Raw genomic sequence first — 26381 nt, forward strand, 5'->3', positions numbered from 1 at the left:
CACAGAAAGTTTATGTTTTCAAATATGTACAAGCAATGCATGAAAAAACACATATACATGCACACAATCAGAAAACTAATACCATCAATGAAACAAAATACATTAACAAATGCAGCGCTACCTGTATAATGAAATACATATTGTAGAGAAAACATTAAATGTCCCCACCACTTCACACACTCTTTATTTTGTCCCCCAGGGTTTTGTCTGTGAACAAGACGGCTAGGTATGCTAAGTAGCCTGGTCTGTTTTTCAAATGCAAGGCTTGTGGGGTATGTTTAACTAGTATGTGCACTGGTGTCTATAAGAAACAACTTGCTAATGAGAGACCTCAGGATAAAATTTTATGCTAGCCAGCAGCACTTAATTAAGTAATTTTTGGCCATTATTATAGAGAAGGTACATATGTCATCTCCCAAAGAATAATATGCTACAAACGCATAAAATCAAAAGGTTATCTTTTCTCGTAAATTTTATACAACAATATCAACATCCTTCTTTTGGAGACTGGGCACTTTTTGAGTCAAAGCACTCTCATCTGTATTTTATTTTTTTCTTGAACTATAGTGTTGACAAACTTGTTTATAAACTACATATTCAGGTCAAAGGTTATAAATCAATATCGAAAGTTGCTTATTTTATTTCTTTTGTATTTTGCAATTAATTATTCTGTATTATCGTGCGTAAATAATATAAAAATCCGGTATGACTAAACAAACAAATGCTGTTAAAGGACCATCCCACTCAACTTCAGAAAATCGGCAGATTCTGAGTCAGCGCCAAGGTGGAGTAATCCAAAGGAACACCCATTTCTTAGATGTTCTTTAAAGAAACAATTATAAAAACATAAAATCTGAAAAAAATGAAAAGAAAGTACTACTCACATAAAGTCGTTCTGATTACAGGTACGCAGCCGTCACACCTGTAAATTGCTAGGTATAAATATAGCAGTGGTGCTAATCGTGGTATCGTCTATCTATTTCGCGGAAAGTGGAGTTCCCCAAATTTTGACTAATTTGATTGGTTGAACTATGTTTACATTATTACGTATGCATGTCAAACATGTCAATAAACACACACTCGTACTCATATACTACAGGTGTAAAATCGTGATAATGCTTCACAAAAATCATTTATATGTTGATGATACTTGTTAATCTGCAGCAAAATATTGACTGCATTCCGTGTTTATACCGAGAGCTAAATTATTACTTAACTAAACGATATTGGAAGTTCCATTCTGTATGAAGGTTCCATGGTGTAATGGTTAGCACTCTGGACTCTGAATCCAGCGATCCGAGTTCAAATCTCGGTGGAACCTGAATGTTTTTCCATTTTAAGACTGATTATTCAGATTGTTGCACAGGTGTAATCCAATATTATGTTATCAAAAAAGTTGCTCAGTTAAAATTATAATTATTAAGTAATTAATGTTAAAATTATAATTTTATTAAAATTGCTCAGTTAAAATTTATAATATAATTTTATTAAAAACTTTTTGAAATATAAGTTCAATATTGTCAAGCAATTTAATAAATATGCAACAAAATTATTATGCTACACACTGTAATTTAAAAGAAGATATTGTAGGTTGAATTTCCTCTTTACTCTGTATGATAAACAAAGTATATCAGGTATTGGATACATCAAATAATGTTTGGATACATCAAATTGTTTGCTCAGTTGCTCAAATTGAACACCAACATGAAAAGACCTCAATTACATCTGAATTCCTCCAACACTTTTTTTGTTACCTGGTACATTTGTGAATGTTATATTTCTTAATCATTAGGCCTAACTTCTAAAGTAATGAAATTTATGATCCCTGGGTTTAATTAGGATTCAAGTCTAAGAATGGGGCTGAGCTGATCACATTTTTTAAAAAAAAAATTAAGTGTATAATATGTTATTCATATCTTTGAAAATCTTCATAAAACACTTAGCAGACAAACTAGAGTTTATTTTATATACCAAGTTAGCCCCACACTGTGGCCTGAATCCTGAACCAAGGAGTAATAATTTGACAGTATTGGGAGGGTATATCAATATCAATCAGTGTTTATGTTGGGAGTAGAGTATATACCAGTATCAATCAATGTTTATGGTGGGTGGAAAGTATATATAACAGCATCAATCAATGCTAATGTTGAGTTGAGGGTATATCAGTATCAGTCACTGCTTACCGGTTTGTTAAGAGGAGGGTAATATAAATATCAATCAGTGTTTATGTTGGGTGTAGAGTGCACATCAATACCAATCAGTGTTCATGTTGGAAGTAGAGTACCGATATCAGTCAGTGTTTGTGTTGAGGGTTTATCAGTATCAGTTAGTGTTTGTGTTGAGAGGAGGGTATATCAGTATCAGCCAGTGTTTGTGTTGAGAGGAGGGTTTATCAGTATCAATCAATGTTTATGTTGAGAGGAAGTAATATACAATCGTCATGTGTCTGTACCAATCTGTTTTTATTGTAACGGGAGAGGAGAAAAATGCAGCGGACCAGACCGGGATTCGAACACGGGCCCCCTGAATCTCCAGTCAGGTGCTCTACCAACTGAGCTATCTGACCATGCACCAGCGATCGAACCCGTCTGACCGCCACATTCCTCCCTCCTTAAAGGTCTTTGGCCCCCCGAAGACACCAACCCAGGCTCTTCCCTGGCAGGTCTTTCACCTGTCACTTCCAGGGCATGGCACGGCACCAAATGTAACGGGAGATTAGAGAAAAATGCAGCGGACCAGACTGGGATTTGAACCCGGGCCCCCTGAATCTCCAGTCAGGTGCTCTACCAACTGAGCTATCTGGCCACCGGCGATCGAACCCGTCTGACCGCCACATTATGTTGAAATGTATATCAGTATCTGTCAGTGTTTATGTTGGTAGGGGAGTATATCACTATTATACAATTATGGACTCTTTTGGTGGTGAATATGGTTTGTTATATGTTCGCCTCGGTCAATATTGATATTTTTCTGGTGAATAACAAACCATATTCACCACCGAAAGAGTCCATAATTGTTTTATTATATAGTCCGGATTTAAATAAATAAGACAATGATGGCTGCATGATGATATCACTTTCATTTAAGAACTTCTGTCGTATAAAAATAAAAAAAAATGTCCAGATTACAAGTTATAGCTTCTGTGTTTTCCTTTTGCTGTTTGTAAGACATCGAAATGTTTAGAAAATATAATCCTGCGATAGGCTTGGCTACTGTTTTTCCTGCTCAGATACACAGCTGGCTCTTGCCGTTGCAACCATTGTTTACAACGTTGTTTGAGATGTTGATTGTGACGTCACAATGCCGCTACACGCGCACCAACTCTCCGGTGAATACGGCTTCAAAACCAGTGAATATGTAGTGTTATGAACTGTTTGCGTTTGTATAGATTATATAAAGACTATAAATAGACTATATAATAACAATCAATGTTCATGTTGAGAGGAGGGTATATCAGTATCGATCAATGTTCATGTTCGGAGTAGAGTATCTATCAGTATCAATCAGTTTTTATGTTTTATGTTGTGAGGAGGTATATCAGTATTGGTAGGTGTTTATGTTGAGAGTAGAGTGTTTATCAGTATCAATCAGTGTTCACATTGGAAGTAGAGTATCTATCAACATCAATCAGTGTTTATGTTGAGGGTATATCACTATTAGTCAGTGTTAATGTTGGGAGTAGAGTATATATGAGTACCAATCAGTGTTTATGTTGGGAGTAGAGTATGTATAAGCATTAATCAGTGTTAATGTTGGGAGTAGAGTATATATGAGTACCAATCAGTGTTTATGTTTTGGTAGTAGAGTATGTATAAGCATTAATCAGTGTTTATGTTGAGAGGAGGGTATATCAGTATAAGTCAGTGTTTATGTTGGGAGTAGAGTATATATCAGTACCAATCAAGGTTTATGTTGGGAGTAGAGTATATATAAGCATCAATCAGTGTTCATGTTGAGAGGAGGGTATACATGTACATATGTCTGTACCAATCAGTGGTTATGTTGAAAGGTATATCAGTATCTGACAGTGTTTATGTTAGGAGTGTAGTATACCAGGTATATCAGTATTAATTTTTATTTATTTTTGAGAGGAGGGCATTTTATTATCAGTCAGTATTTATATCTGGAGTAGAGTATATATCAATATCAATCAGTATTTATGTTGGCAGGGGAGTATATCAGTATCAATTAGTGTTTTGGTTGGTAGGGGAGTATATCATTATCAATCAATGTTTATGTTGGGAGGGGAATATACAGTTAAACTTCAGTATCTCAAACACTGATATCTCGATACCATGTGTAATGGTTTCGGCCGTGGATATTGGCCTGGGTAGCTCAGTCTGTAGAGCACCTGACTAGTGATACAGGGGTCCCGGGTTCGATTCCCAGTCCAGCCATACATTTTCTCCTTTCCTGTTACAGATTTGGTGCTGTTGACCACCCCTGGACTTGCAAGCGAAAGTCCTGCCAGGGGCTAATAAGAACTTAGGTTGTGTCTTCGAGGGCGAAGACAATTTAAGGAGGGAGGGATGTAATGGTTTGGGCCGTGGATATTGGCCTGGGTAGCTTAGTCAGTAGAGCATCTGACTAGTGATGCAGGGTCCCGGGTTCGATTCCCGGTCCAGCCATACATTTTCTCCTTTCCTGTTACACATGGATATGTCAAACTGATCTGGAAGTCCCAACCACTTATTCGTTATGTATCTTACCCTCAATATCTTGAATCCTCGCAAATTTTGAAGATTTTTCCGAGTCCCATCGAGTTCGAGATAACGAGGTTTGACTGTATATCAGTATGTTGGTAGGGGAGTATATCAGCATCAATCAATGTTTATGTTGAGGGGAAGGTAGATCAGTATCAATAAATGTTTATGTTGAGGGGAAGGTAGATCAGTATCAATCAATGTTTATGTTGAGGGGAAGGTAGATCAGCATCAATCAATGTTTATATTGGGAGGAGATTATATATCAGTATCAATTAGAGTAGTTATTTGTGATAAATAAAACAAAATAGATTATTTTCTCTATCAGGGACCACTGAACTGGTCCCTGGTTTGATTTGCTGTTAGACGTGATCTAACATTTCACAAATACAGTGGACTGGATTTGATTTCACAGTTTACATGTATCCAGTTCATGGCTTTAATTGCCAAGCGGTATACAAATTTTAAAAACCTAAGTTATAATTACCTCAGTTGCTGTTCAAGCAAATAAAGTCAGCTCCTCTGAGGATTAAACAAGATGCTGCCCAGGACATTGAAAACTTGGACTTTTCAAACATTTTTAAACAAAAAACAAATTGTCAGTACCCTAGGGAAAAGGAAGAATGCAGTAAATAAATTTCGTATTTCGTAACATGTTTATCCTATTTTGTACCCTGATTATACTATTAGTAAAATGTTGATGCAATACATTGTATGTTTGTTTTTATACGCAAATAAGTCTGGCATCATAACTGAAACATGTTACAGGAGATAAGATAGTAATGTTTGTTTCTTAGAAAAATATGCATATATGTACATGTATGCTGTGGTCAAGGTTGTTAAGAGAATTTAAAAGAAAAATCATCTGAGTAACCAGGTACTTGATCAGAATTCAGAAAAATAAGTACATGTAGTTAACTGGTCACTAAAAATCTGATGATTTGACAACATTATACCAAGAGGACAGTATATCAGTACATGTATGAATTAGTGATGCTTCAGACACTGTACTTCAATTGAGAAATCAAATTGCTCAAATACATTCCCCCTAGTTAAAGAACAGTTTCATGATTAATTTCACGACAAACATAAATCTTCAACAGCTGGATTTCATCATAGTAATTGTGGAAGAGTTATTGCCCTTTATACACTAACAAAACTTTAAAGCAATGAGAATTCCTAGCCACGGGAGAATGCATACAAAGGAAGAAAAAAAAGAATAAAAAAAGACAAGGTTCAGACAACAGTAAATAAACATTTAATTCAGACTCATTAGAGAGCACATAGCATTTATCTGAAACAACCAATAAATAAAATACATTTACATAATGTATCTGTATATGTAAATCACAAATCAATTTGATTTTTAAAAAATAAAATATGTATACCTTCATCACAGTTTGTCAGAGACAAACAACAATGTGAACCGTTCACTAAGTACACTGAAAATGTGGCTACACCTGTGCTAAATGCAATATACAATACTTTAAAAATAACAAAAAAATTTATTTTCAAAAAATAAAATTATACATGAGTTTTTCATATAGTATTTATACATGTATATCAGGAATACTAAAGGAACTCACATTTTCAGTTTGAGGTAATAAAATTACTGACTATATGTAGTAAGCATTAAATTTTGTATGTTTTTTTAGTTCACTGTACTTTAATTTCCAGGGTAATTAATGCAGCTTTACAATATAAGCTGGTATGGATTAAAAATCTCATACTAGTATGCAAACTTTCAAGAAAAAACAGCAATAATCTACATATAACTGTTCACCACTTGAATTACATGCCTATTCCATTGTCTTATACAATTTCATGTAAATATTCAACATTTCTCTGCATTATCTGTACTTTGGAGTCAATAACAAGAGCGAATGTGAAGCAGGTGCGAAATGCACCTTCTGGTAGTGATCTGTGCAATATAATACCAAAACTGTAGTGATCCGTGCAATATAATACCAAAACTGTTGTGAAAATGCGCTGAAATTATGTATACAAGAATTCAATACCCATATTGACTATGTACATATGCATAATATAAAAACAATGAAACATAAAGTATGAAATCACTCACAATACCTTGAGTATTCTTACTATCAGATCAATTATATTTAGTTAATGTGAATCCTAATATAAGAGGAGGTTGTATTAATCTAATAAAAAAACAAAATTCAGAGGATTAAAAAAAACTGATATGAAACAAGTGAAATCAGATCTAGAATAACTGAGGTGGGTGAATACTAGTAATCTAATAAATATCAAAGGATACGATACCATATAACAGGAACTATTAATGATCATCAAATTTTGGCATAATTAGAAATGGTCTAGGCAATGGTAAAAATAAATCTAGCTAATAATTCATTCATAAATATTGTCCGAGATAATAAATAAATTTATCTTGTAAATTGTTAAAAATTCTTATTCACCATGATAAAAACCTATAGTCCCCTCCAGTTTCACCGGTAGGGGACTAATAATAAATGCCCAATTTTAGGATAAAATCACTAAATTTGAATGTCACTAAAATACCTTGTTATATGGTATATCTATTTTCCTGACATTTATTAACATCATCCTTTCATTTACTTCTCTGAACATGTAACCCTTTAAAAATAAATACAGTGTGACTGTGTCAGAAAAAAAATTTAAAATACAATTAGGCAATATATCATTTTTAAAAATATAAATTGACATGCCATCATGCTTATTAAGTATAAGATTGTAATATATATGGGTGTGTGTGTACAAATTAATAAACAAAAATTCACTAACCAAAAAATGTTAGCTGGACTTTTAAAATAATTAAGGTATATGTAACTATAAAAACCTTTATATCCATGAACAGAAATAAAACCTCATTTAAAAGAGATTATGAAAGTTTATGACTAGAAACATCATTCACTAGCATCTCTTAAACTTCCAACTTCCTAAAGTAAATTAGCAACTATTTTAATTTGAACTGTATGCAATCAAAACATTCTGAAATACCAAAAGAAAAACAAACATTAATGATCCACAAAGAAAGTGACACAGACAAAAGTCAACATTGCACTTGTACACAAGGCTCAGGATGAATGTTACTAACAACACAGACTCTTAACAGAAGACATGAACTGAAAGGGAGATAATTACGTTGGGAGAACCTTATTGTTATTAACTAATGTTCGTGCCAGGGCCACATTTCGTGCAGTCTGGAGCCCAAGCTTTGGAGGACGGTCAGATCCCTCTACAATGTCCTTCACCTTGAAAGACAAAAAAAAAGAAAGAAAAAATTAATTTTCAAAGAGTATAATTTAATTGTACTAAAACAAAGTATAGTGGAGATTTTGACGTCTTACAAGAGAACAAGTGATACATGTACAAGATCCTTTGACTTTAAACCTGTGTAAAGCTTTATATTGGCCATAAATGCAATCTCATGTATTCTCTATCTGATATTTTACAAAAGTATGTCCAAGATTAAAGTTGTGTACAAATAGATAAGAAAAAAAAGGCCCAAGGACCTTAACGGTCACCTGTGTGTAATGTAACAATCCATAGACTAAAACAAAATAAGCTGATAAATGAAGCTATGTTGCCTAAAAGCAAGAAAAATAGGATTATCAGGGGTCAGCAAAATATTAATCTAGTACTTCTGTATCCCTCCCCTCCAAATTTGTCACTATCTTCATGCGGACTAAACAAAATAGGTCTAGAGCACTATTAGTTAACACATTTCATTCCCCCTCACATTGGCCTCTCTTATTGTTTGAAGATTATTTAATGTACAAAGATACAATATTTTTGTCCCATTTTCATTTATCTATTATTTAAAATCCTACTTGACCATTAAAAACTATGAATGTACTTTTTGTATTAAATATAATAAATTTTGTTTTTCAATAGACCTTTTAAGTTACATTATTTAGTACAGTGATTAACTATCATATAGGCGAATAGCATAGGGAATAACTTCAATAAAAAAAACAACAACAAAATCTGGTAAAAACACCCTTGCTTATTACAACTTTATATACTTTGTCTCCTACATGCCCAGGAGCAGAGAAGAAGATTTTTAAAGGAACAATCCATTTTAACTATAGATTCAATATAGCCCTACCCTAATACCAGAGCCCCTTACCCAGGGTCAAGATATTCACAATTTTGGAAGAGGCAGTTTTGCTGATCATAACCATGCACTTTGTATGTCTGGTTAATAAAAATAGGCAGAGAAGAAAATTTCATTTTGAGAAATAAAGCACTTTCACTATATACTGGTAATCAATAGATCCCTTAGTGACTCGGGTGACCTAAGAATGTAAAATCAGCCCAAGACAGTATGTCCTGATCTCAGATATGTTAGTATCACAGTGCCTTTTGGAACAGTTATAATGTACTGCTGACAGTTTTATCAATCATTTAAGTTGCATTTCCAGGGTCATGAAAATCCGTCTTGTCATTTTTTTTAAATTTGCTTTTACTAAGGTATATTTTACATTTGAATTTTTGTTGTTACCTTGAAGATGGGCACTGCAAGTATTCATAATAATGAATTACCTTAAGTTAATGGTATTAATAATAATGGCCTACCTTACAGGTATTTATAATAATGGCCTACCTTGCAGGTATTTATAATAATGGCTCCTTTGTCTTGGAGTGATTTCTTCATGTCTTCTATGTGCTGCACATCCACACCGCGACAAGCATCATCCAGAGCAATCACCCTAAATCCATGGTCCACTGCATCTAACCCTGTAAAACCTGAACAAAAGACACCCCCAATAAACATATATATAAAAGATTACCTTAAACAATGTCAAGTATAAAGGAGACAAAGTCTCTTTCCACATAATGTCTGAGAGTATTTTGCTGAAGCAATATATGTCTCAAACTGTCCCAACACATCTTTTACAATCCGAATTCATAGAACCTGTTATCAAGAATTTCTTTTTTTAGAATATATGTTGTTGTTTGACATAACGAAATCATTGGTTGTAGGATAAAATTAAGGTGTTGTTCTATTTTTCAAAATAAGAGAAATGAATGTCCAAAAGTTTACAGAATCTAAAGGAACACTTAATCCAAAACAGAAGTTTTCTTTATTGAAATGTACCATGCAACTTCTACTTGAAAATATTTACATAAATCTATAAAATGCCTTTGGTTCAATCATTTCGATGAGCAATAGTCATTTTCAGTAAACTACCTTCACAAACATCAAAGATCACCCCCACAAACATAGAAGTCAGTATAACTACCTACACAGACATCAAAGGTCACCCCCACAGACATAGACATCAGTTTAACTACTTACACAGATATCAAAGGTCATCCAACATATATAGACATCAGTTTATCTACTTACACAGATATCACAAGCCCCCCTCCCCCCCCCCCCCCCCCCCCCCGACAGAGAGCATCTTATACCTACCTACACAAACATCACAGGTCACCCCCACAGACATAGACTTCAGTATAACTACCTACACAGATATCAAAGCAAGGTCGTAACTACCATTGAGGCAAGTGAGGCAAATGCCTCACTAAAATTTTAGATTTTTCTGAAGAATTCAAAATTTTTACTTTTAACTTTAATTAATTATGTGTGTCTCTATACTAAATTTATACTTTCAACTTATGTTTTAATTTCCGTAAATTGACCATTTCACCAGGTGCTTCATTATACTTTAGAATGCATGTAATAAAAAAACGTGAAACTTTCAAAGATCAAGTCTTTAATTCGCTAAAAAAACCCAGGTTTAGGGAACGTTCCCCTCCCTTCGAGAATAATCTGGATCTGCTTGGGACTCGGGTGCCTCCTAGATCTCTTGCCTCACTAAAAATTTGAGCCTAGTTACAGCCTGGCAAAGGTCACCCCCACAGACATAGACTTCAGTATACCTTCCTACACAGACATCAAAGGTCACTCAACAGATATAGACATTAGATTACCCACTTACACAGACATCATAGGCCACACTACAGACAGAGACATCAGCATCTTATACCTACCTACCAGTAAGCAGATATCATAGGTCACACCAAAGACATAGATTTCAGCATAACTACCTACACAGACATCAAAGGCCACCCCCACACAGCTAGGGGCTGACAAATAGATTTTTTTAGGCACTTGTCCAAGGGCAATTGTATGGTGAAAATTCATTTGCCCTACCTGAATTTTTGCTTGCCCAACCATAAACTAATACTGTATTAATATATTAAAAAAAATAGAAAAAAAAACTGAGTAGAACATGCAATCCATTGTGCCCAAAATTAAATCAGTCTATGACTAAAATATTTATTTCATTTTTTTAAGTCACTTGTCCACGGGCAAGTGATTGATAAAATTTCATTTGCTCTCTCCTAAAATTCATTAGCCCCGGCCGTCGTGCAATGGGATTTGTCAGCCCCTGCCCACAGACATAGACATCATGCGCCAAAACACACACATAGACATCAGTTTACAGACCTACACAAACATCATTGGCCATAGATATCAGTATCTACACAGATATCATAGGCCACTTTGCAGACATAGACATCAGTATATATACCTACCACACCACAGAGAAAGACATCAGTTTACCTACCTACACAGACATCATAGGCCACTCCGCAGACATAGACATCAGTGATGTTACGTTTAGATAAGATCTGGACCAGTTCTGTCTGTGATTGTTTGTTGTTATCCCAGAATGCCGAGTAGCTGTCCACATCAGGATTCTTTCCTTTATCCACAAAGATGCTGTCATCTGGGACCTATGAAGAATTACCGCAATACAGTTTACAATTATCAATATCATACAATAGAAAACAAAACATATGCATGCTAGAATTTCCACTTTATGAATGATATACCACTTAAAAATTATCTGACTTATTATATATACTAACACACAACTGAATTTTCAAGAATTCACTATTCTAATTAATAGAGAACATTTTATCTCATTCTCCAATATTTTCAAGCTATAAAAACATCTCCTTTAAACCATCAAAGAGCAATTCAGTCTGTAGCAACATCATTGCAATAGAAAATTGTGGCAACCTGATACAGTCAAACCTGTATTAAGTGACTTGCCAAAAGAAATTCTTTAATCGCTGTGAAATATCATATTAACGAGTAAGTGTTTGCATACTTCTTCCTCCAAGTGGGGGGAAGGATAATACTAAGCAATTTATTACTTCTATTTATGAAAGTGGAGCCAAAACTCGCTAATTCAGGATCTTAAACTACATTTAGGATGGAAAATGATGATTGCTTGTAGCATTAGACAGGAAGCCACTGAATGCAGGTAAAATATAATTAAAAATAAAAAAAAAATTCTCAGGAGGAGGCTATATACAGGTGGTCATTAAAACAGATTTGACTGTAATTTTTCTCCACAGAAATAGCATCTAAATATAAACCTTGTCATATATTTGTGAAGTAAGCCATGTTTTAAATATCAATTTTAGCTGACAAATCAGTCATTAAAATTTCCTTATATTTAATAAACCTTGAGATCTGTGTGCAGTTCAGCTCCCCAGCTTCCCTGAACACAATGAGTGGGCCATAGTTTCTGCTCAGTAATGGAGGATCCCTCAAATATCACTGTGTCATGAACCTTGGCTTCTTTCTGAGAAATCTGAAAACATATTATAGTTCCATGAAAAACTTTCAAATAATTTAGTTGTATTGCCTATAAATATAGAACACAAGATGTGTGTGGAGCAAAGAGCTCACATGGGACACACTCTTTAATGAATGTGGATTTTACCCTTTGTAGAACATTTTCGCCAATACTCTGTATTTTCTGGTGTTGCCAACAAACACTGAACCATACATAATCCTTTATAATATACCTATAAGATGCCAGGTAGAAAAAAAATTTTATCTGGCAGCCATCAGATAAGTTTCTGCCAACCACCACATAAATGACTGGTAGCCCCCAAGAAACTTATCTGGCAGCTGCCAAATAATTATTCTGGTGGCCACCAAATAAATAGATCTATTATGGCCGCCACAAAAATAACTGGTGGCTACCAGATAACTATCCGGCAGCTGCCATATAATTTCTTGTGTCTGCCAAATAATTATTTGGCGCCCACCATATAATTTTCAGGTGGCTGCCAGATAAGTTTCTGGCAGCCGACAGAAATTATATGCTGGTCGCCAGTTATCTATGTGGCAGCGGGATAAGTTTCTGCCAACTGCCATTTAATTATCTGGCGGCTGACAGTTATTCATGAGGCGGCTGCCAGATAAAATATTTTTCTATCTTGCACATACCAACTTCCGTATATACCCAACTGTGTATCACTCAATTTTACTGTTGATTTCAAGCAATCATGGTGGGACGGTGTGATCCCACTTTCCAGGTCACGTACCACACTAAGGTTTATTGAATGCATATCAACCCTCTGTGAAACTGATGACATAATACTCAGTACACATGATGTTGTAGAAAAGATCTTCAATAAAGTGTTTGTTTAACTGATAAAAATTCAATAATTGATCCCAAAGTGTTCTTTTATCATATAAAAGCTAATAATTGAGCGGTATATAATATAAATCTATCGTTACAACTGTAGCTTGATCTGAAGAGCCATATCACATCTAGGCAGCTGCTGATCATCAGATCATCAGATCAAATGAGACATTTCGATTCTCTTTGGTCTAATGATCCATACATGTCAACATGATACAGCTCGTCAGACCAAGTTACCGTACAATAATATAAACTCTTGATGATAGAAACTTTGTGGACTAAAATTCATGACCTTTACCTATATTTCCCTATGCTAACATTGGCTCCTTATGCAAAATTTAAAGCATATGTCTAAGTCTTATAATTCAGTTTGACTAGAGTATAAACATGTCAATGAGTGAAGTCCAAACTAGAATGAATTTGTAATCTAAGCTTAAGGTCTTGATTTCAGCAATTTTGAAGTACAGATATGTACCAGTAATAATGTTTGCATGTCAATTTAACTGCTTGTAAAGGTGCTAGTTGTAAGAACTAGAGCTTTCTAAGCAAAACATACTAATCCCACCCACCCCCACCCCCACCCATCCACCCCCAAAAAAGAGGCCCCACTCAAAACAAGACATTTTTGAAACATTGCATAAACAAAAGCATCAATATATAAGAAGTTTAAGTGTAAGTCACTTGTGTCAAGCTAGGAATGAATGAGCTAAATACAGTGTCTTTCTCCCAAATCTTTGAAGCCTAAAACATATGCCAAGTCAGCAATTATGAATATTCCAGGATATATCCATATATTTGGACATTTTGTGGCAATATTGGTTGAATCCAGTTGAATGGGTTTTTTTTTTGTTTTTTGTTTTTTTGTTTTTTTGTTTTGCTTTCTTTTTATATTCCATCATAATTAATGGCTCATTTGAGGCTTAATTTTGGCTAAGAGGTGAGAAAAACAGTACTACAAAATATTCATCTGTTTGGGATTCTCTCACTCTCCCTGTGACATAATCATGAAACTTCTACCATAAATTCAAAATACTTATTCTTCTATGATGGGACTTAGATTAGCAGCATTAGCTTAAAATGCTCTATCTCTGGGGAGCCAGTACCTATTTGACTATTAAATTTATTTCATCATAGGCCACATAGTTGGCATGCAGATAAAATGATTTTCACAGATGCTTGACATAACTTTGTAGTTAAACATGTCTGTTACCAGTATATCATGTCCAAACATTTACATACAAATTGAAAATAATTAAATGCTATGCAGACAATTTGATTGTCCATCATTAACACCTCCAAATTTACAGATATTAAAGTTCCTAACTTACTTGGCTTGAAGAATGGAAAGGTCTAATGTGCTTGTTTTCTGCAAATGATATGTGGTCTGCAGGGTGCCAATCTCTGGTATACACTACAAGGTCAAAGTTCACTGTCTCAAGGAGAGAGTTAATGGCAGGAATGACCCCTAACCCATCCTGACCTGCGGGACAGTTACGAAGTGCGAGGTTTCCATCCAGGAAATCATTCTGTACATCAACCACAATCAGAGCAGAGTTGGGCTGTAAAATCTATGGAAAACAGACACCAGTGAGAATCATTAATATTGGACAATGACAGATATTTCCTTACCTCGAACTCTGTAGTACAAAAATCTGAAATACATATAACCTCCTTAGCAAATAGAATTTTTTTCATTTAAAAGACTTTCATGCCAGATACAAATATCATACTGATACCTACCTGTTTGAGCCAGTAGTAGCAGTTTCCAAGAAACTCAGCTTTACTGATTTTTCCATCCTGTAATTGGGTGAAAATATTTTTCAAATAAAGCAAAGCACAATCCTCATCAAATTATAACTCAAATGCACTAGATGAAGTTCAGTTAAAGAAACTTATTACAGAACTTAGTTTATGTAAGGAATTCTAGCTTAAAAGCCAAAACCTGTGGGACATGCATTACATATGAAAAGCCTTACTACTGTTTACATCAAAGTACATAAAAATTCATTATTTAGATAAATATATAATTTAAGAAAGCGCAATACACATTATTCCTTATATACTGTATGTGTACTAAAATAAGCAGGCTTTATATTTTAGCGACTTTGGCGAGGACAGCAATGCGCTAATTCATGAATTACGTAAATAAATCATAAATAAATACAATACATGGCACGGATGTGTGTAACACTAATTCATGATTACACCAACCACTCAATACCTAGTGATTGCACTAAATTTTGAACATGTCAATTTATGTACAAGTGCAGTACTTTGTGGCCAAAAAAAAATAGTCTTGAGAAATCCTTAATCATAACAAAGCCTTATTCTTAATTTCTCCATTTAAATTCTTTCCCATTGGGAAAGTCTACTCATAGAATGTGCTTGCTTCTAATCAGATGAGTCAATGTCTTCCATGCTTGGTTTCTATATTTACATTGGTCTTTAAGGCAATACATGTACAACTACTTGTGTAAACTCTCAAAATTCTCATGAAAAGTCCTAATAAATGAACTTATAACCATGGAAAAACCTGCATACATGTACTTCCTTGCTAATAAGGAACTTATAATAAGGGTCCTCAGAAGCTGGATTTGTTATACAGTAAAGCTCAGGTATAAAGAACTCACTAATAAGAAAATCTCGGTTAGGCCAGGTAAAATTAATCTTTAGATTCTCATCCCCGCCCGCCCCTCTCAAAGTGCCCCGCCCCGTTGTTTTTTATTTTGCTTTTTGGGTGTCAAACGTATTATTTTCATGTATTTTATCTGGGTCAAAATTTAAGAGTTACCTCCCGTCTGTATTAAAATTCGCGTGGCGCTATTTATAGCAAAAAAAAACCTGTGAAGAATGGAGAAAAATCGGCAATAAAAGCAGTTTAAATATGTCAGGAAAAGATAATTTGTCAGTATAGAGAAGGCAGAAAAGCAAAAATAACATAAATATATCTAGATACCATCACTGGCATGAGCAAGTTTTTAAAGAGATTTTAACCAAGTAAAAACAGACGAAGAAAATGACACGTGGTCAAGTTTTAAATAACGATCTCCAGTTGTATGTGAATTTGCATTAAAAAAAATAAAACATCGTCCAAAGACTTTAGAGAATAATAGTGCTAAGGAAATGTTAAATCTTAAAACTGTTCAGGCCTAGGCTTTTCAGTAGAATATTTTACAGATTTACACAATCCTGTTTTGCAAATATGATATATATTTTAATGTCAAACATGTCAAGTCTCTAGAACGATTGAATGTATGAGGACAGTGGAAATCTGTGATATATCACACAGAACAGAAGGAGTTGTTGGTAAAACTGTAAGGTATTTGGGGAAAGGACGATGAGAAAACATGCATATGCAATTTATTACGATCAGCACCTCATTTTGTTTGGCATGTGCCGTATCTGTATACTTGATAATTTGTCAATAAAACTATACCAGTAAATATTTTAATTTTCTATAACAAGAATCTTCTCTAGATATTTAAAAGAATATGAAAACAATAAAATCTATTCATATTGGCATTAACATAATGTAAAACTTATGAATACGAATGTTTTGTTGATACTTTCAATTATAAAAAAAAATAAAAAATAAAATCTGCCCACCCGCCCCATTTTTTTAACAAATTAGGATGAGAATCTAAATTTTAAATTTATGTGGCCTTATAAAGAAATCTTAATGAATTCTGTAGAAGACTTTGCACTACGTTCCTTATACAGATATAAAGAAGCTTGGTTATAAGGAAGCAAAATTCCCTGTGACTTTGTTTTAATTAAGAGATATGATAACATTTTTAGAGTCTGCCCACCCGCCCCATTTTTTTAACAAATTAGGATGAGAATCTAAATTTTAAATTTATGTGGCCTTATAAAGAAATCTTAATGAATTCTGTAGAAGACTTTGCACTACGTTCCTTATACAGATATAAAGAAGCTTGGTTATAAGGAAGCAAAATTCCCTGTGACTTTGTTTTAATTAAGAGATATGATAACATTTTTAGAGTTTCATTGGGATATGACATGAAGTTGGTCACATGATCAAATCCTATAATGCCCAAAGGGCATTATTGTAGATTTGATCACATACCAACTTCATGTCATATCCATATGAAACTCTAACAAATGATATTTTGTTTCTAACATTTATATTTTTATTCTATTCTTCAAGTTACAAAAAAGGCACTTTGACTGACTTTGTTATGGAAATGCAACATATACAGGTGATGTCACAGTCTAGATTTCTAAATGTCTCATGCGGTTTGCTTTCCATAAGCAAGAAAGATGAGCAACCTAAACTAAATGTCAATTTAATTGAATTGTCATATAGCTATAAGGAAAGACATTGGCAAATGTAAATATTGGTGTTTTATTGTACATGTGCTTATTTCTCCATTTATAGCATCCAATGTATGTAAATTTGAGATTAGCTGGTAATAATTACTAAATAATGATGTACTTTAACCATGCACTTACAAATATCACTGAACTTTTTTCCCCATGTTCTTGTATCAAAGATTAACATTGTTTAAAGTTCAAGGAATGAGTGAATATTTGAACCAATTCTATAAGTGCACATTAATTAATAAATTTTTATAAATTCTTGGTCTAAATTTGGGTAAATCCAGATCAACGAGACTTAACAAAGACTTGAGAAGCAAGTCAGATAAATGATCCACAATCCATAACAACCAACAGAAGTCACTGCCTGGGTACAGAAGCACATGTACTTTCATTATCTGATTATCCTAGTCTATACAGAGCATATGCAATGTCTGTCGGATGAATGAGAAGATGAATGATGACATAGAATTATGAATTATAATGTAGTACCTTCACCAAAAATGTGAAAAGATGGCTTTTTCATTTAAGTCTGCTAAATACCACAATAAAATATCAACAATTACACAATTACAGTGAAGCCTCATTAATCTGGAAACTAATAATCTGGACACTTCAACTTCTGGACGAACTTTGTGGGGAACAGTTTATAAATATATATACCGGTATATATATATATATATATATATATATATATATATATATATATATATATATATATATATACACACCAAATTTGTTTCAGTAATCGGGATTGCTTCACTTATCTGGACAATTTGCATTGGCACACAAGTGTCCAGATTAACTAGGCACGACTGTATATACTTGGAAATGTGCTTGGAAATGTGCTAGAAGTTGTTTCTTGACCTGAGGGAACAGTCATTTAGATTTTTAAAAGAATACTTATGTAATATATTTCACTGTTTTTGTTAAAAATTGAGAAATTTTGTGTGGTTACACTTCAAAATTGCACAGCAGGTTGTTTTATCATAAAATTAGTAACACAGTTCTCTGAAGGGGATGGCTGCACAATGCACATACAATTATTGATTAGCATTTAAACAGCAATAGTAATGATCTCTCTCTTCAATGTGTTTGGGCACAAATTGGAATCCAATATTGTGGTAAAAGTTAAAGATATTATTACACACTAACAAAACAATTCAATTAAAAAAAGAATTCATTACACTCTATAAACACTGGACTTTAAGAGAAAACAATTCAGGACACACACAGTAACACAATTAAACTGCCCTGTGATTCTAGGTGGTATGTATTGATTGGAACTTCCAAGACCTACTTGATATCTCTATTAATATACTGTGCAACTATCACAAATGTTTACACTATTTCTGTCGTTATACCGTAGGCAATCAATTTCCCACTGTGGCAGACTACATACCTGTACCAATGAATGATTCACCTACATGTAAAAGTGCAAAACTGACAAACCATCACAACACATTTATGACAAAACATCAAAAGACATTTCCATACCACCAATGGGGAGCAATATAAGTTTCATCATAAATAAAAGGAAAATAAATTATTCATATTATTGACAATCAAGCTACCTCTAAAATTAATCCTGAAATTTCCAGAAGGAAGAAACTATATTTCAGACATAATATTTTTAAAATAAAATCAATTTCATCTAAAGTGAAATCAGTGATGTATTCATGCAGTCAAAGAATTTCATAATCATGGCTTCCTCTCTTGTAAGATGGTGGACAAATTTGTTCTGTTCTCCACACATACTCACAATGACTCTTGTTTGTAGAGGCAGATTGATTTATAAGCCAATTAATGACAGAAATATTTTCTTCCATGTTTGCAGAAAATGATAAGAGATAATGAGAGCTAATTTGCAGTGCCAATTTTGGAACTTTCCTGAAGAAATCAACAGAGACGAGCTTAATTCAGAGCACACACGTCACACCATTCCATATTTGGACCAATTTCCCTGCAGGAGGTCCAATGAGGACTTGTAAAGAGATATCCCATTCTGTAGATCTGGACAGTTCAACCTGTGCTATTCCTTCCCATTAAATTACATGTAACTTTTAAAGGTGTTTTCTTTTGATTTAGAAACATTTATTTCAGTCATATTTTTAATGACCAGCATCTGGGTTCTTTTTAGACAATGTAGGGTGAAGGTTACAAGTAAGGACAAATTATCATAGAATTTCAAGCTAGTAGGAATAAATGACTTTACCAGCCAGGTTTCATGAACACTCATTCAATGTAAGAGACCATTTTTTTTTTTTTGCACTCATTGGATCAAACTTAAATTTATTAATATTCACAATATATCTTTTTAAATGAGTACCTGTTTACCGTTTGTTTTCCTGTCAAAAATGTTAAAATTAAAACTAACCTGGTCTTGGTCTAGGAGAGTAAGAATTTCCCCCTCCTGTGCCTCAGTGAGCTTGTAGGACTGTGAGCCATCACAGAACACATCATTCAGTAACTGGTGAAACTCCTTCTTATTCAGAAAGCCATCTCTGTAAAGATTAAAAATTCTTCATAAAATCTGTTATTATTTTGAAAAGTAATGGATGCAAGGACTAGTATATAAATAGTGCACGTTTTTGAGGTTAACCGTTGAAATTGACACCCCAAGGAAAACCATTGTTAACCGACGCGTCAGCAGAGGTTGACAATGGTTTTCTGAGGGGTGTCAGTTTTTACGGTTACCCTAAAAAATGTGCACTATTTATTTTATTATACTGAATGTCTTCTTGATTTTGGATGTCATAAAAAGAATTCGGAGATCGTCGTTAAGTTCACGCTTAGAAAGCTTTCAATCTCCCCGCTTCTATTTTTCTCAATAAGAAAGCTTCGGAAAAGATTTACCAACCTCTTTATTGTTTGTTTGCTACTCAAAAAGTCCTTTATCATCTAAAGTTTGCATTCGCAAGGATGTTTCGTCTGTCGTTTGTTGTTTTCAAGTAAGTTATATCGGACGCAAGCTTTTATTGACGTTGTTTATTCGGCTTCTTTCAAATGCACAACCGACGTTTTGAGAATTCTACAGTGAACCGTACGCGCATGATTTGAACGCATGTGACATTTTCGTAATGTTACCCGTTGTCAAGTGTGTTGCTAACGCTGAGGGTAACATTAGGGTAACATGCGTCTAAACCAATCAGATTTTAGTAATTAACATTAAAGTGTAATAATCATAAATAATACTATGGATACATATACAAAGATCTATATGACAAGGACATAAACATTAAAAGAAGCACATAAAAACAGGGACCTAGATATACTAACAGGATAGGCAACTCCTTTAGCGCCATGTTTATTTACCCAAAACGGCACACACAACACTGCAAGTTTTTCAAACTACGTTTTTTCCCAGTAAAAAGCTTGTTTTCTGATTAATGTAATCTGTTCTTTTTGTGTATCAGAATGGATATTTCATAAATTTTAAAGCACATATTATAAAATAAGTTAGATATTAAGTAAACAACCACCAAAATCGGCGATTTCTCGGAAATACGACCGATCACTGATTTTTAAATAAACGTAATTACTTCTAAGATAAGGAGTAAAAACAGTGCTAATAACAAATCTTGAATAATTTATTGATAGGTAAATTAAGGTTTTATTCTGAAATATTTGATAGCAAAAGAGATATATTTAATTAAAATTGACTTACGAAATCCCGCAACTTATGAGATATCGCGAGACTTGCGAGAGTTGCCTATCCTGTTAGTATATAGGTCCCTGAAAAAATTATCTCCAATTTACAAAATTAAAATAGAGTAGGTTTGACAAATTAATCTCTCTCTCTCTCTCTCTCTCTCTCTCTCATTTTCTCTAATTAGTTTAATTTTGTAGACATCAAGAGCATGGTACAGGATAATTCTGTAATTGGCTATAAAAGTGTATTTCTACAAAATTCATGTTTGCTTTAAATTATACAGTTTTAATTATTTATACATGTACCAAGTATAACCATGTATGATCATTTATCTTTTTTTAATAATGTGTTATTACTGCTGATATTTATACCAAAACATAAAACCCACTCTTATAAAAGGCTTAAAATTGAGCAGAATATTAGAGGTTACTTTGGCAAAAAATGGTTAACCAGTCTACAGTTAAGCTCCCATAAAGTGCAACACCTGAGCTCCTTACTCGGCAGGTTTACTTTAATAATCCTTTAATCCTTAATCAGATTGGCACATTCAGAGGTTGTACGCAATCCCCTGATTTTAAAAACGTTGGAATTTAGTAGTGCACTTGTATCATACCAAATACCAATTGTTAACAGTATAAATATTCTTTATTCTTGGGGGTGGGGGTGGGGGTGGTTCCTATGTCCATGTCAGTTAATAAAGATATTCTATAATATATCTTACATAAACATTTCAAGATACATTTTGTTCTTCAGAAACTATAATGGGTAATGAAAAAAAAATGTCTAAATTACATCATTCATATTGTGAGGAAATGTATTTAATACCTTTCACAGAATTTCCCCAAATACAGGTTATGTAAATATACTGGTAACTGCAAACTTGAAAAATACTTAAAAATGGTGTACATTTACATTCAATTTATCATTGAAAAGTGGGTTTATTACATAATTGAATCATTCCTGACTCTCTGATTGGTTAAAATTCAACATTCTAGCAGTCATAAAAAGTCGTATTCACCTGCAATTGAATCTTTCAAGTGAATGTTACATTGCATTTTTTTCTGCCCCCCTCTAACTGCATTTGACAAGGGCTCAAACTGGGTAAACAACCAAGAAAGATGGTAAAATTTTCTTTAAAAAGTTTGTATCATTGAATCATGTCAATAAACAATATTGTTCTCTTAGGGCCAATAAGATGATATAGCAACCCTTAAAGCAGAGCCTTCAGACTCAGATCATTTTGTCTCTCTGGGTAGCTAATTAAGGAATGTTTTCAAGTTTTGTGTAAGTTATTGGTGTGTAAATCAAACAGACTTGTCACGTAGGCATATTTCATGAAGCGCGCCAGCCTCAAAGTGATGTCAGTTTAGCACAAGTTTCTCCGTGTATACACGAAAATGGCATTCAAATCAATTTCATAGTTGCTTAAGTAGAAAAACACAGTAAATGTAAATATATGGAATTGACTTAAAAAAAATAGCAATTTATATTGTACATAATATTACACAGCTCCACAAGATATGGAATTAGATTGCCAACCCAGATACCATGGTAACTATTCTGTCAACTTTGCATTTGCCTCTATTGGTTACATCTGTCAATTCAACATCCCACCCCCAACCAACACCTCCAACAAAAAAAAGTCTTTTGTGTGTTTTCAGTTTTTATAATGATCTTAACACAACTGCATAATATGACAGTACAAAATACAGACTTTGACCCCACCAGAGTAATTGCTATTAAGTTAGACATAACAAGTGCAACCTTCTTTTAAAACTGATTTTATATATCAAGTAAACCTGAAATCTCAAAGAGAAGATATCCATATTTTTTTTAAATATTTGATAAAAAGGAGGCAAATATGTGGCAATGAGAAAACTGATCATACCCATATTTATGTAGTCTATCTGCAGGAAATATAATCATGAAATAATTTTTACTTCCTTATCTATCATAATAACTTGCATAGTATATGATATTTTTTAAGATTTTAAAGGAGATACAAATGGAAAATATCCCCAAAATTCAGCTTACATCTTCCTGAAGTGTGAACAATAATATTCCTAATGCTTGATAATAAGTGTATATACATATTTTCAACTGCTTAAAAGTTTAGACTATGTTTATATCCTTAGAAATGGTGCTTCATTGTTCTGAGGGACTGGGAAAATGTGCCTTCACTTCTGACTCTGTGAGCTAGATAGATTTATTTGATAGTTCAAAAAATGACTGACCAGGTTATTTGACTAAAGTGTCAGACACAACAATTCAATTCACCAAATACCTTTCAATAAAATTACTGAAGGATGGTAAATTTTCACTTGGTTGAACTTTTTAATTTCGTAGGCTATTGGAAAATAAAAATCCTATAAAAATAAATATAAAAAGGTACATATGTATATTTATTTTGTCTGGAGTAAACATTTTGCAATAATATTTTTTTTAACTCTAGTTTTAATTGACAGTTTTTTTTGTTTTTGTTTTTAATTTGAGCAATATATACCGTCTTTGAATAACATTTCTGATAATTAATTAATTAAATAGCTAAATACAATTAACAGTTAAAAAATTTGTATTTTAAAAAAAAAATATTATAAAATTACCAGATCATATAATAATAGATTTAACCTGTACATCACAACCTTCTAAAATGATAAATAATAATTTTGAACTGATCGAGTCTTTTTCTGTTATAAACAATATAAGGAACCCCAATTTAAAAGTGTTTTATAAATATTTCTATAAGATACTGTAAATAGCTCTCTGCCAACTTAATTAACACCTTGACTGCAGCAGAATAAAGAAGTGGGCAGACAATGAGATATAGCCCACATCAACTGATCAAAGGAAATTACAGCAGAACTCAATATTTTTGATTTTTATCGCAAAAATAAAACTTTTACTCACCTGTCAATGTCGTAACGTTGAAAGCATTGAATGCAATCTTGTTTATCAAAAATCTTTCTTCTGTCAACAAATTTATCAAAGAAGTTATCCCTGTCCGGGGAATCCATCTGCCTTTCACAACAGTTAGCTCGAAAGTGAATGTTTACATTAACATCAATGTGCTCTGAACTCTGTCTAATAGCATTTAACAATACACAATCGGATAAAATTGGACTGGCACAAAGTTCTGAACATTACGTATATACAAACTTAATCCTCTTAAACGATTTGAGAACAGCCAATTGTTGCTTAAAACTTTGGTATAAGAAGGTTTTAAAAATATTCAGGTGTGCACATTTCAATTACCTAAAATTGGACACACTCAAATATCACCGATAAACGCTGGGCACTGTGTGCATTGGGTGGCGCACTGACCAAGAAAAAATGAATTCAGAATCATGTCAGTTTATGTTCTTTATTTGCTTAATATTTATAATATTAATACACAGAAAATTGCTGAGGTATGACTATCCTCTACACATGAAACATGATAAATAGCACATACAAACAGAAAAAGGTATGATGCTTCTGTACGTGTACATGATAAATAGCACATACATTAAAACAGATCATAAGTAGATTAACAGATGGGATACACGAAGAATGAATTCACAACCTTTTTTTTTTTTTTTTACTTAAAAGCTAACTTTTTTTTTTCTTCAAAATAACAAACCCCAGAAAAGTTTTAGACACTTAATAGTTGTACTTATTTAAATACGGATTTTTTTTTCCTACAATAGCTTCTGATCTTAGTTCATCTCATTTGGTGCGGCGTCGTTGGAGGGCCAGAAAAAAATATTTATTTGTTCGGGCGAATTTACGAATTAGATGTTTGTTCGTACAATTTAGATATTTGTTCGGACAAATTAGAAATTCGTTCGGACAAATTAAAATATTTGATCGGACGAATTAATGTCATTTTAGTGTAAATTCCTGCTATAAATACATTATAATGGTGCCTTGGATTAAGGTAGTCCGACCCTCAGGTTCTGAAAATCAGCTTTTAGGTAATTGAAAATGCTCACAAAAATGTCTCTGATTTCATAGAGTGACCACAGGCACTTGGGGTCTGGACCCCCCCCCCTTTTCCATTTTTTTTTAAATATAGAGTCGATTCACCTTTTTCCTATTTTTGTATTCTAATATGCACTATATGTTATCAATAATGTAACTCTTTTGTCTCTATATGCTGTTTTTAAATATACCGTTTTCGACTGATACATAAAAAGAGAGAAGGCTTGCAACTCTTTTCTCATCGTCTGCCTCACCTCGCTTAAACTTCGCCTGATTATTTATCGAAAGAATAAGAAAACATGGAATATGCATACATCAATAAATTCGTTATACATTCTTCTTTCTTTTCATATTTCCATTTAATTTTTATGTGCCCCCGATTTGTAAATATTTCGATTAAATCATCCGCATCTAGGGTAAATTTTGTTGATGTGCACCAGCTGGGACGGAAGTGCCCGGTATTTTCGGGTATCATCATTACATGTAATGTAATTCGGAACATTAAATGCGAGAAGGAATACATCCCGAATTTTCTCTTCATATAACATGTAACGGTAAGTTCTGTGAATAACAAGATAACTTTAACTAGCAAATTTTAATGGATGAAGATTATACTTTAAATAGACGACCTAGACAACCAAATTCCACAATATTGTTATTACAAAGCCTGGAATTTTTTTTAATGCAGAACATTTATAAAGTTAGAGTTACCGTTATTGCACTTCCGTCCCAGCTGGTGCACATCAACAAAATTTACCCTAGATGCGGATGATTTAATCGAAATATTTACAAATCGGGGGCACATAAAAATTAAATGGAAATATGAAAAGAAAGAAGAATGTATAACGAATTTATTGATGTATGCATATTCCATGTTTTCTTATTCTTTCGATAAATAATCAGGCGAAGTTTAAGCGAGGTGAGGCAGACGATGAGAAAAGAGTTGCAAGCCTTCTCTCTTTTTATGTATCAGTCGAAAACGGTATATTTAAAAACAGCATATAGAGACAAAAGAGTTACATTATTGATAACATATAGTGCATATTAGAATACAAAAATAGGAAAAAGGTGAATCGACTCTATATTTAAAAAAAAATGGAAAAGGGGGGGGGGGTCCAGACCCCAAGTGCCTGTGAGAGTGACATGAATTTACCCATGGTATTTCTTCAAAGTTCATCATTATAGTTAATCATATCATATAGGGAAAATTATCAAATCTCAAATATATTTTCAGGAAATGCGAGTAAAAACACCAGCTATTCA

The 26381-nt window shown here is 33.4% G+C and overlaps 1 protein-coding gene and 1 non-coding gene across 2 annotated transcripts; one reads left to right on the top strand and one right to left on the bottom strand.

Moving 5' to 3' along the window:
* Positions 1–1249: 1249 nt before the first annotated feature.
* Positions 1250–1321, top strand: Trnaq-cug (transfer RNA glutamine (anticodon CUG)). The gene has a single exon. It is a non-coding gene; the product is annotated as a tRNA-Gln (tRNA).
* A 4942-nt stretch (positions 1322–6263) lies between these two features.
* On the bottom strand, positions 6264–24215 carry LOC133196210 (nicotinamidase-like). The gene is made up of 8 exons (XM_061332124.1): positions 24066–24215; positions 19884–20010; positions 14909–14965; positions 14497–14736; positions 12197–12325; positions 11288–11456; positions 9313–9455; positions 6264–7957 (listed from the first exon to the last, which is right to left on the bottom strand). The coding sequence occupies exons 1-8, from the start codon at positions 24170–24172 to the stop codon at positions 7844–7846; spliced, it is 1086 nt and encodes a 361-aa protein (XP_061188108.1). The 5' UTR covers positions 24173–24215; the 3' UTR covers positions 6264–7843.
* Positions 24216–26381: the final 2166 nt, after the last annotated feature.

This window comes from Saccostrea echinata, unplaced genomic scaffold, assembly GCF_033153115.1.
Source record: "Saccostrea echinata isolate AGI-Se365-2 ecotype Australia unplaced genomic scaffold, CSIRO_AGI_Sech_v1 ptg000030l, whole genome shotgun sequence".
In the NCBI taxonomy this organism is placed as follows: Eukaryota; Metazoa; Mollusca; class Bivalvia; order Ostreida; family Ostreidae; genus Saccostrea; species Saccostrea echinata.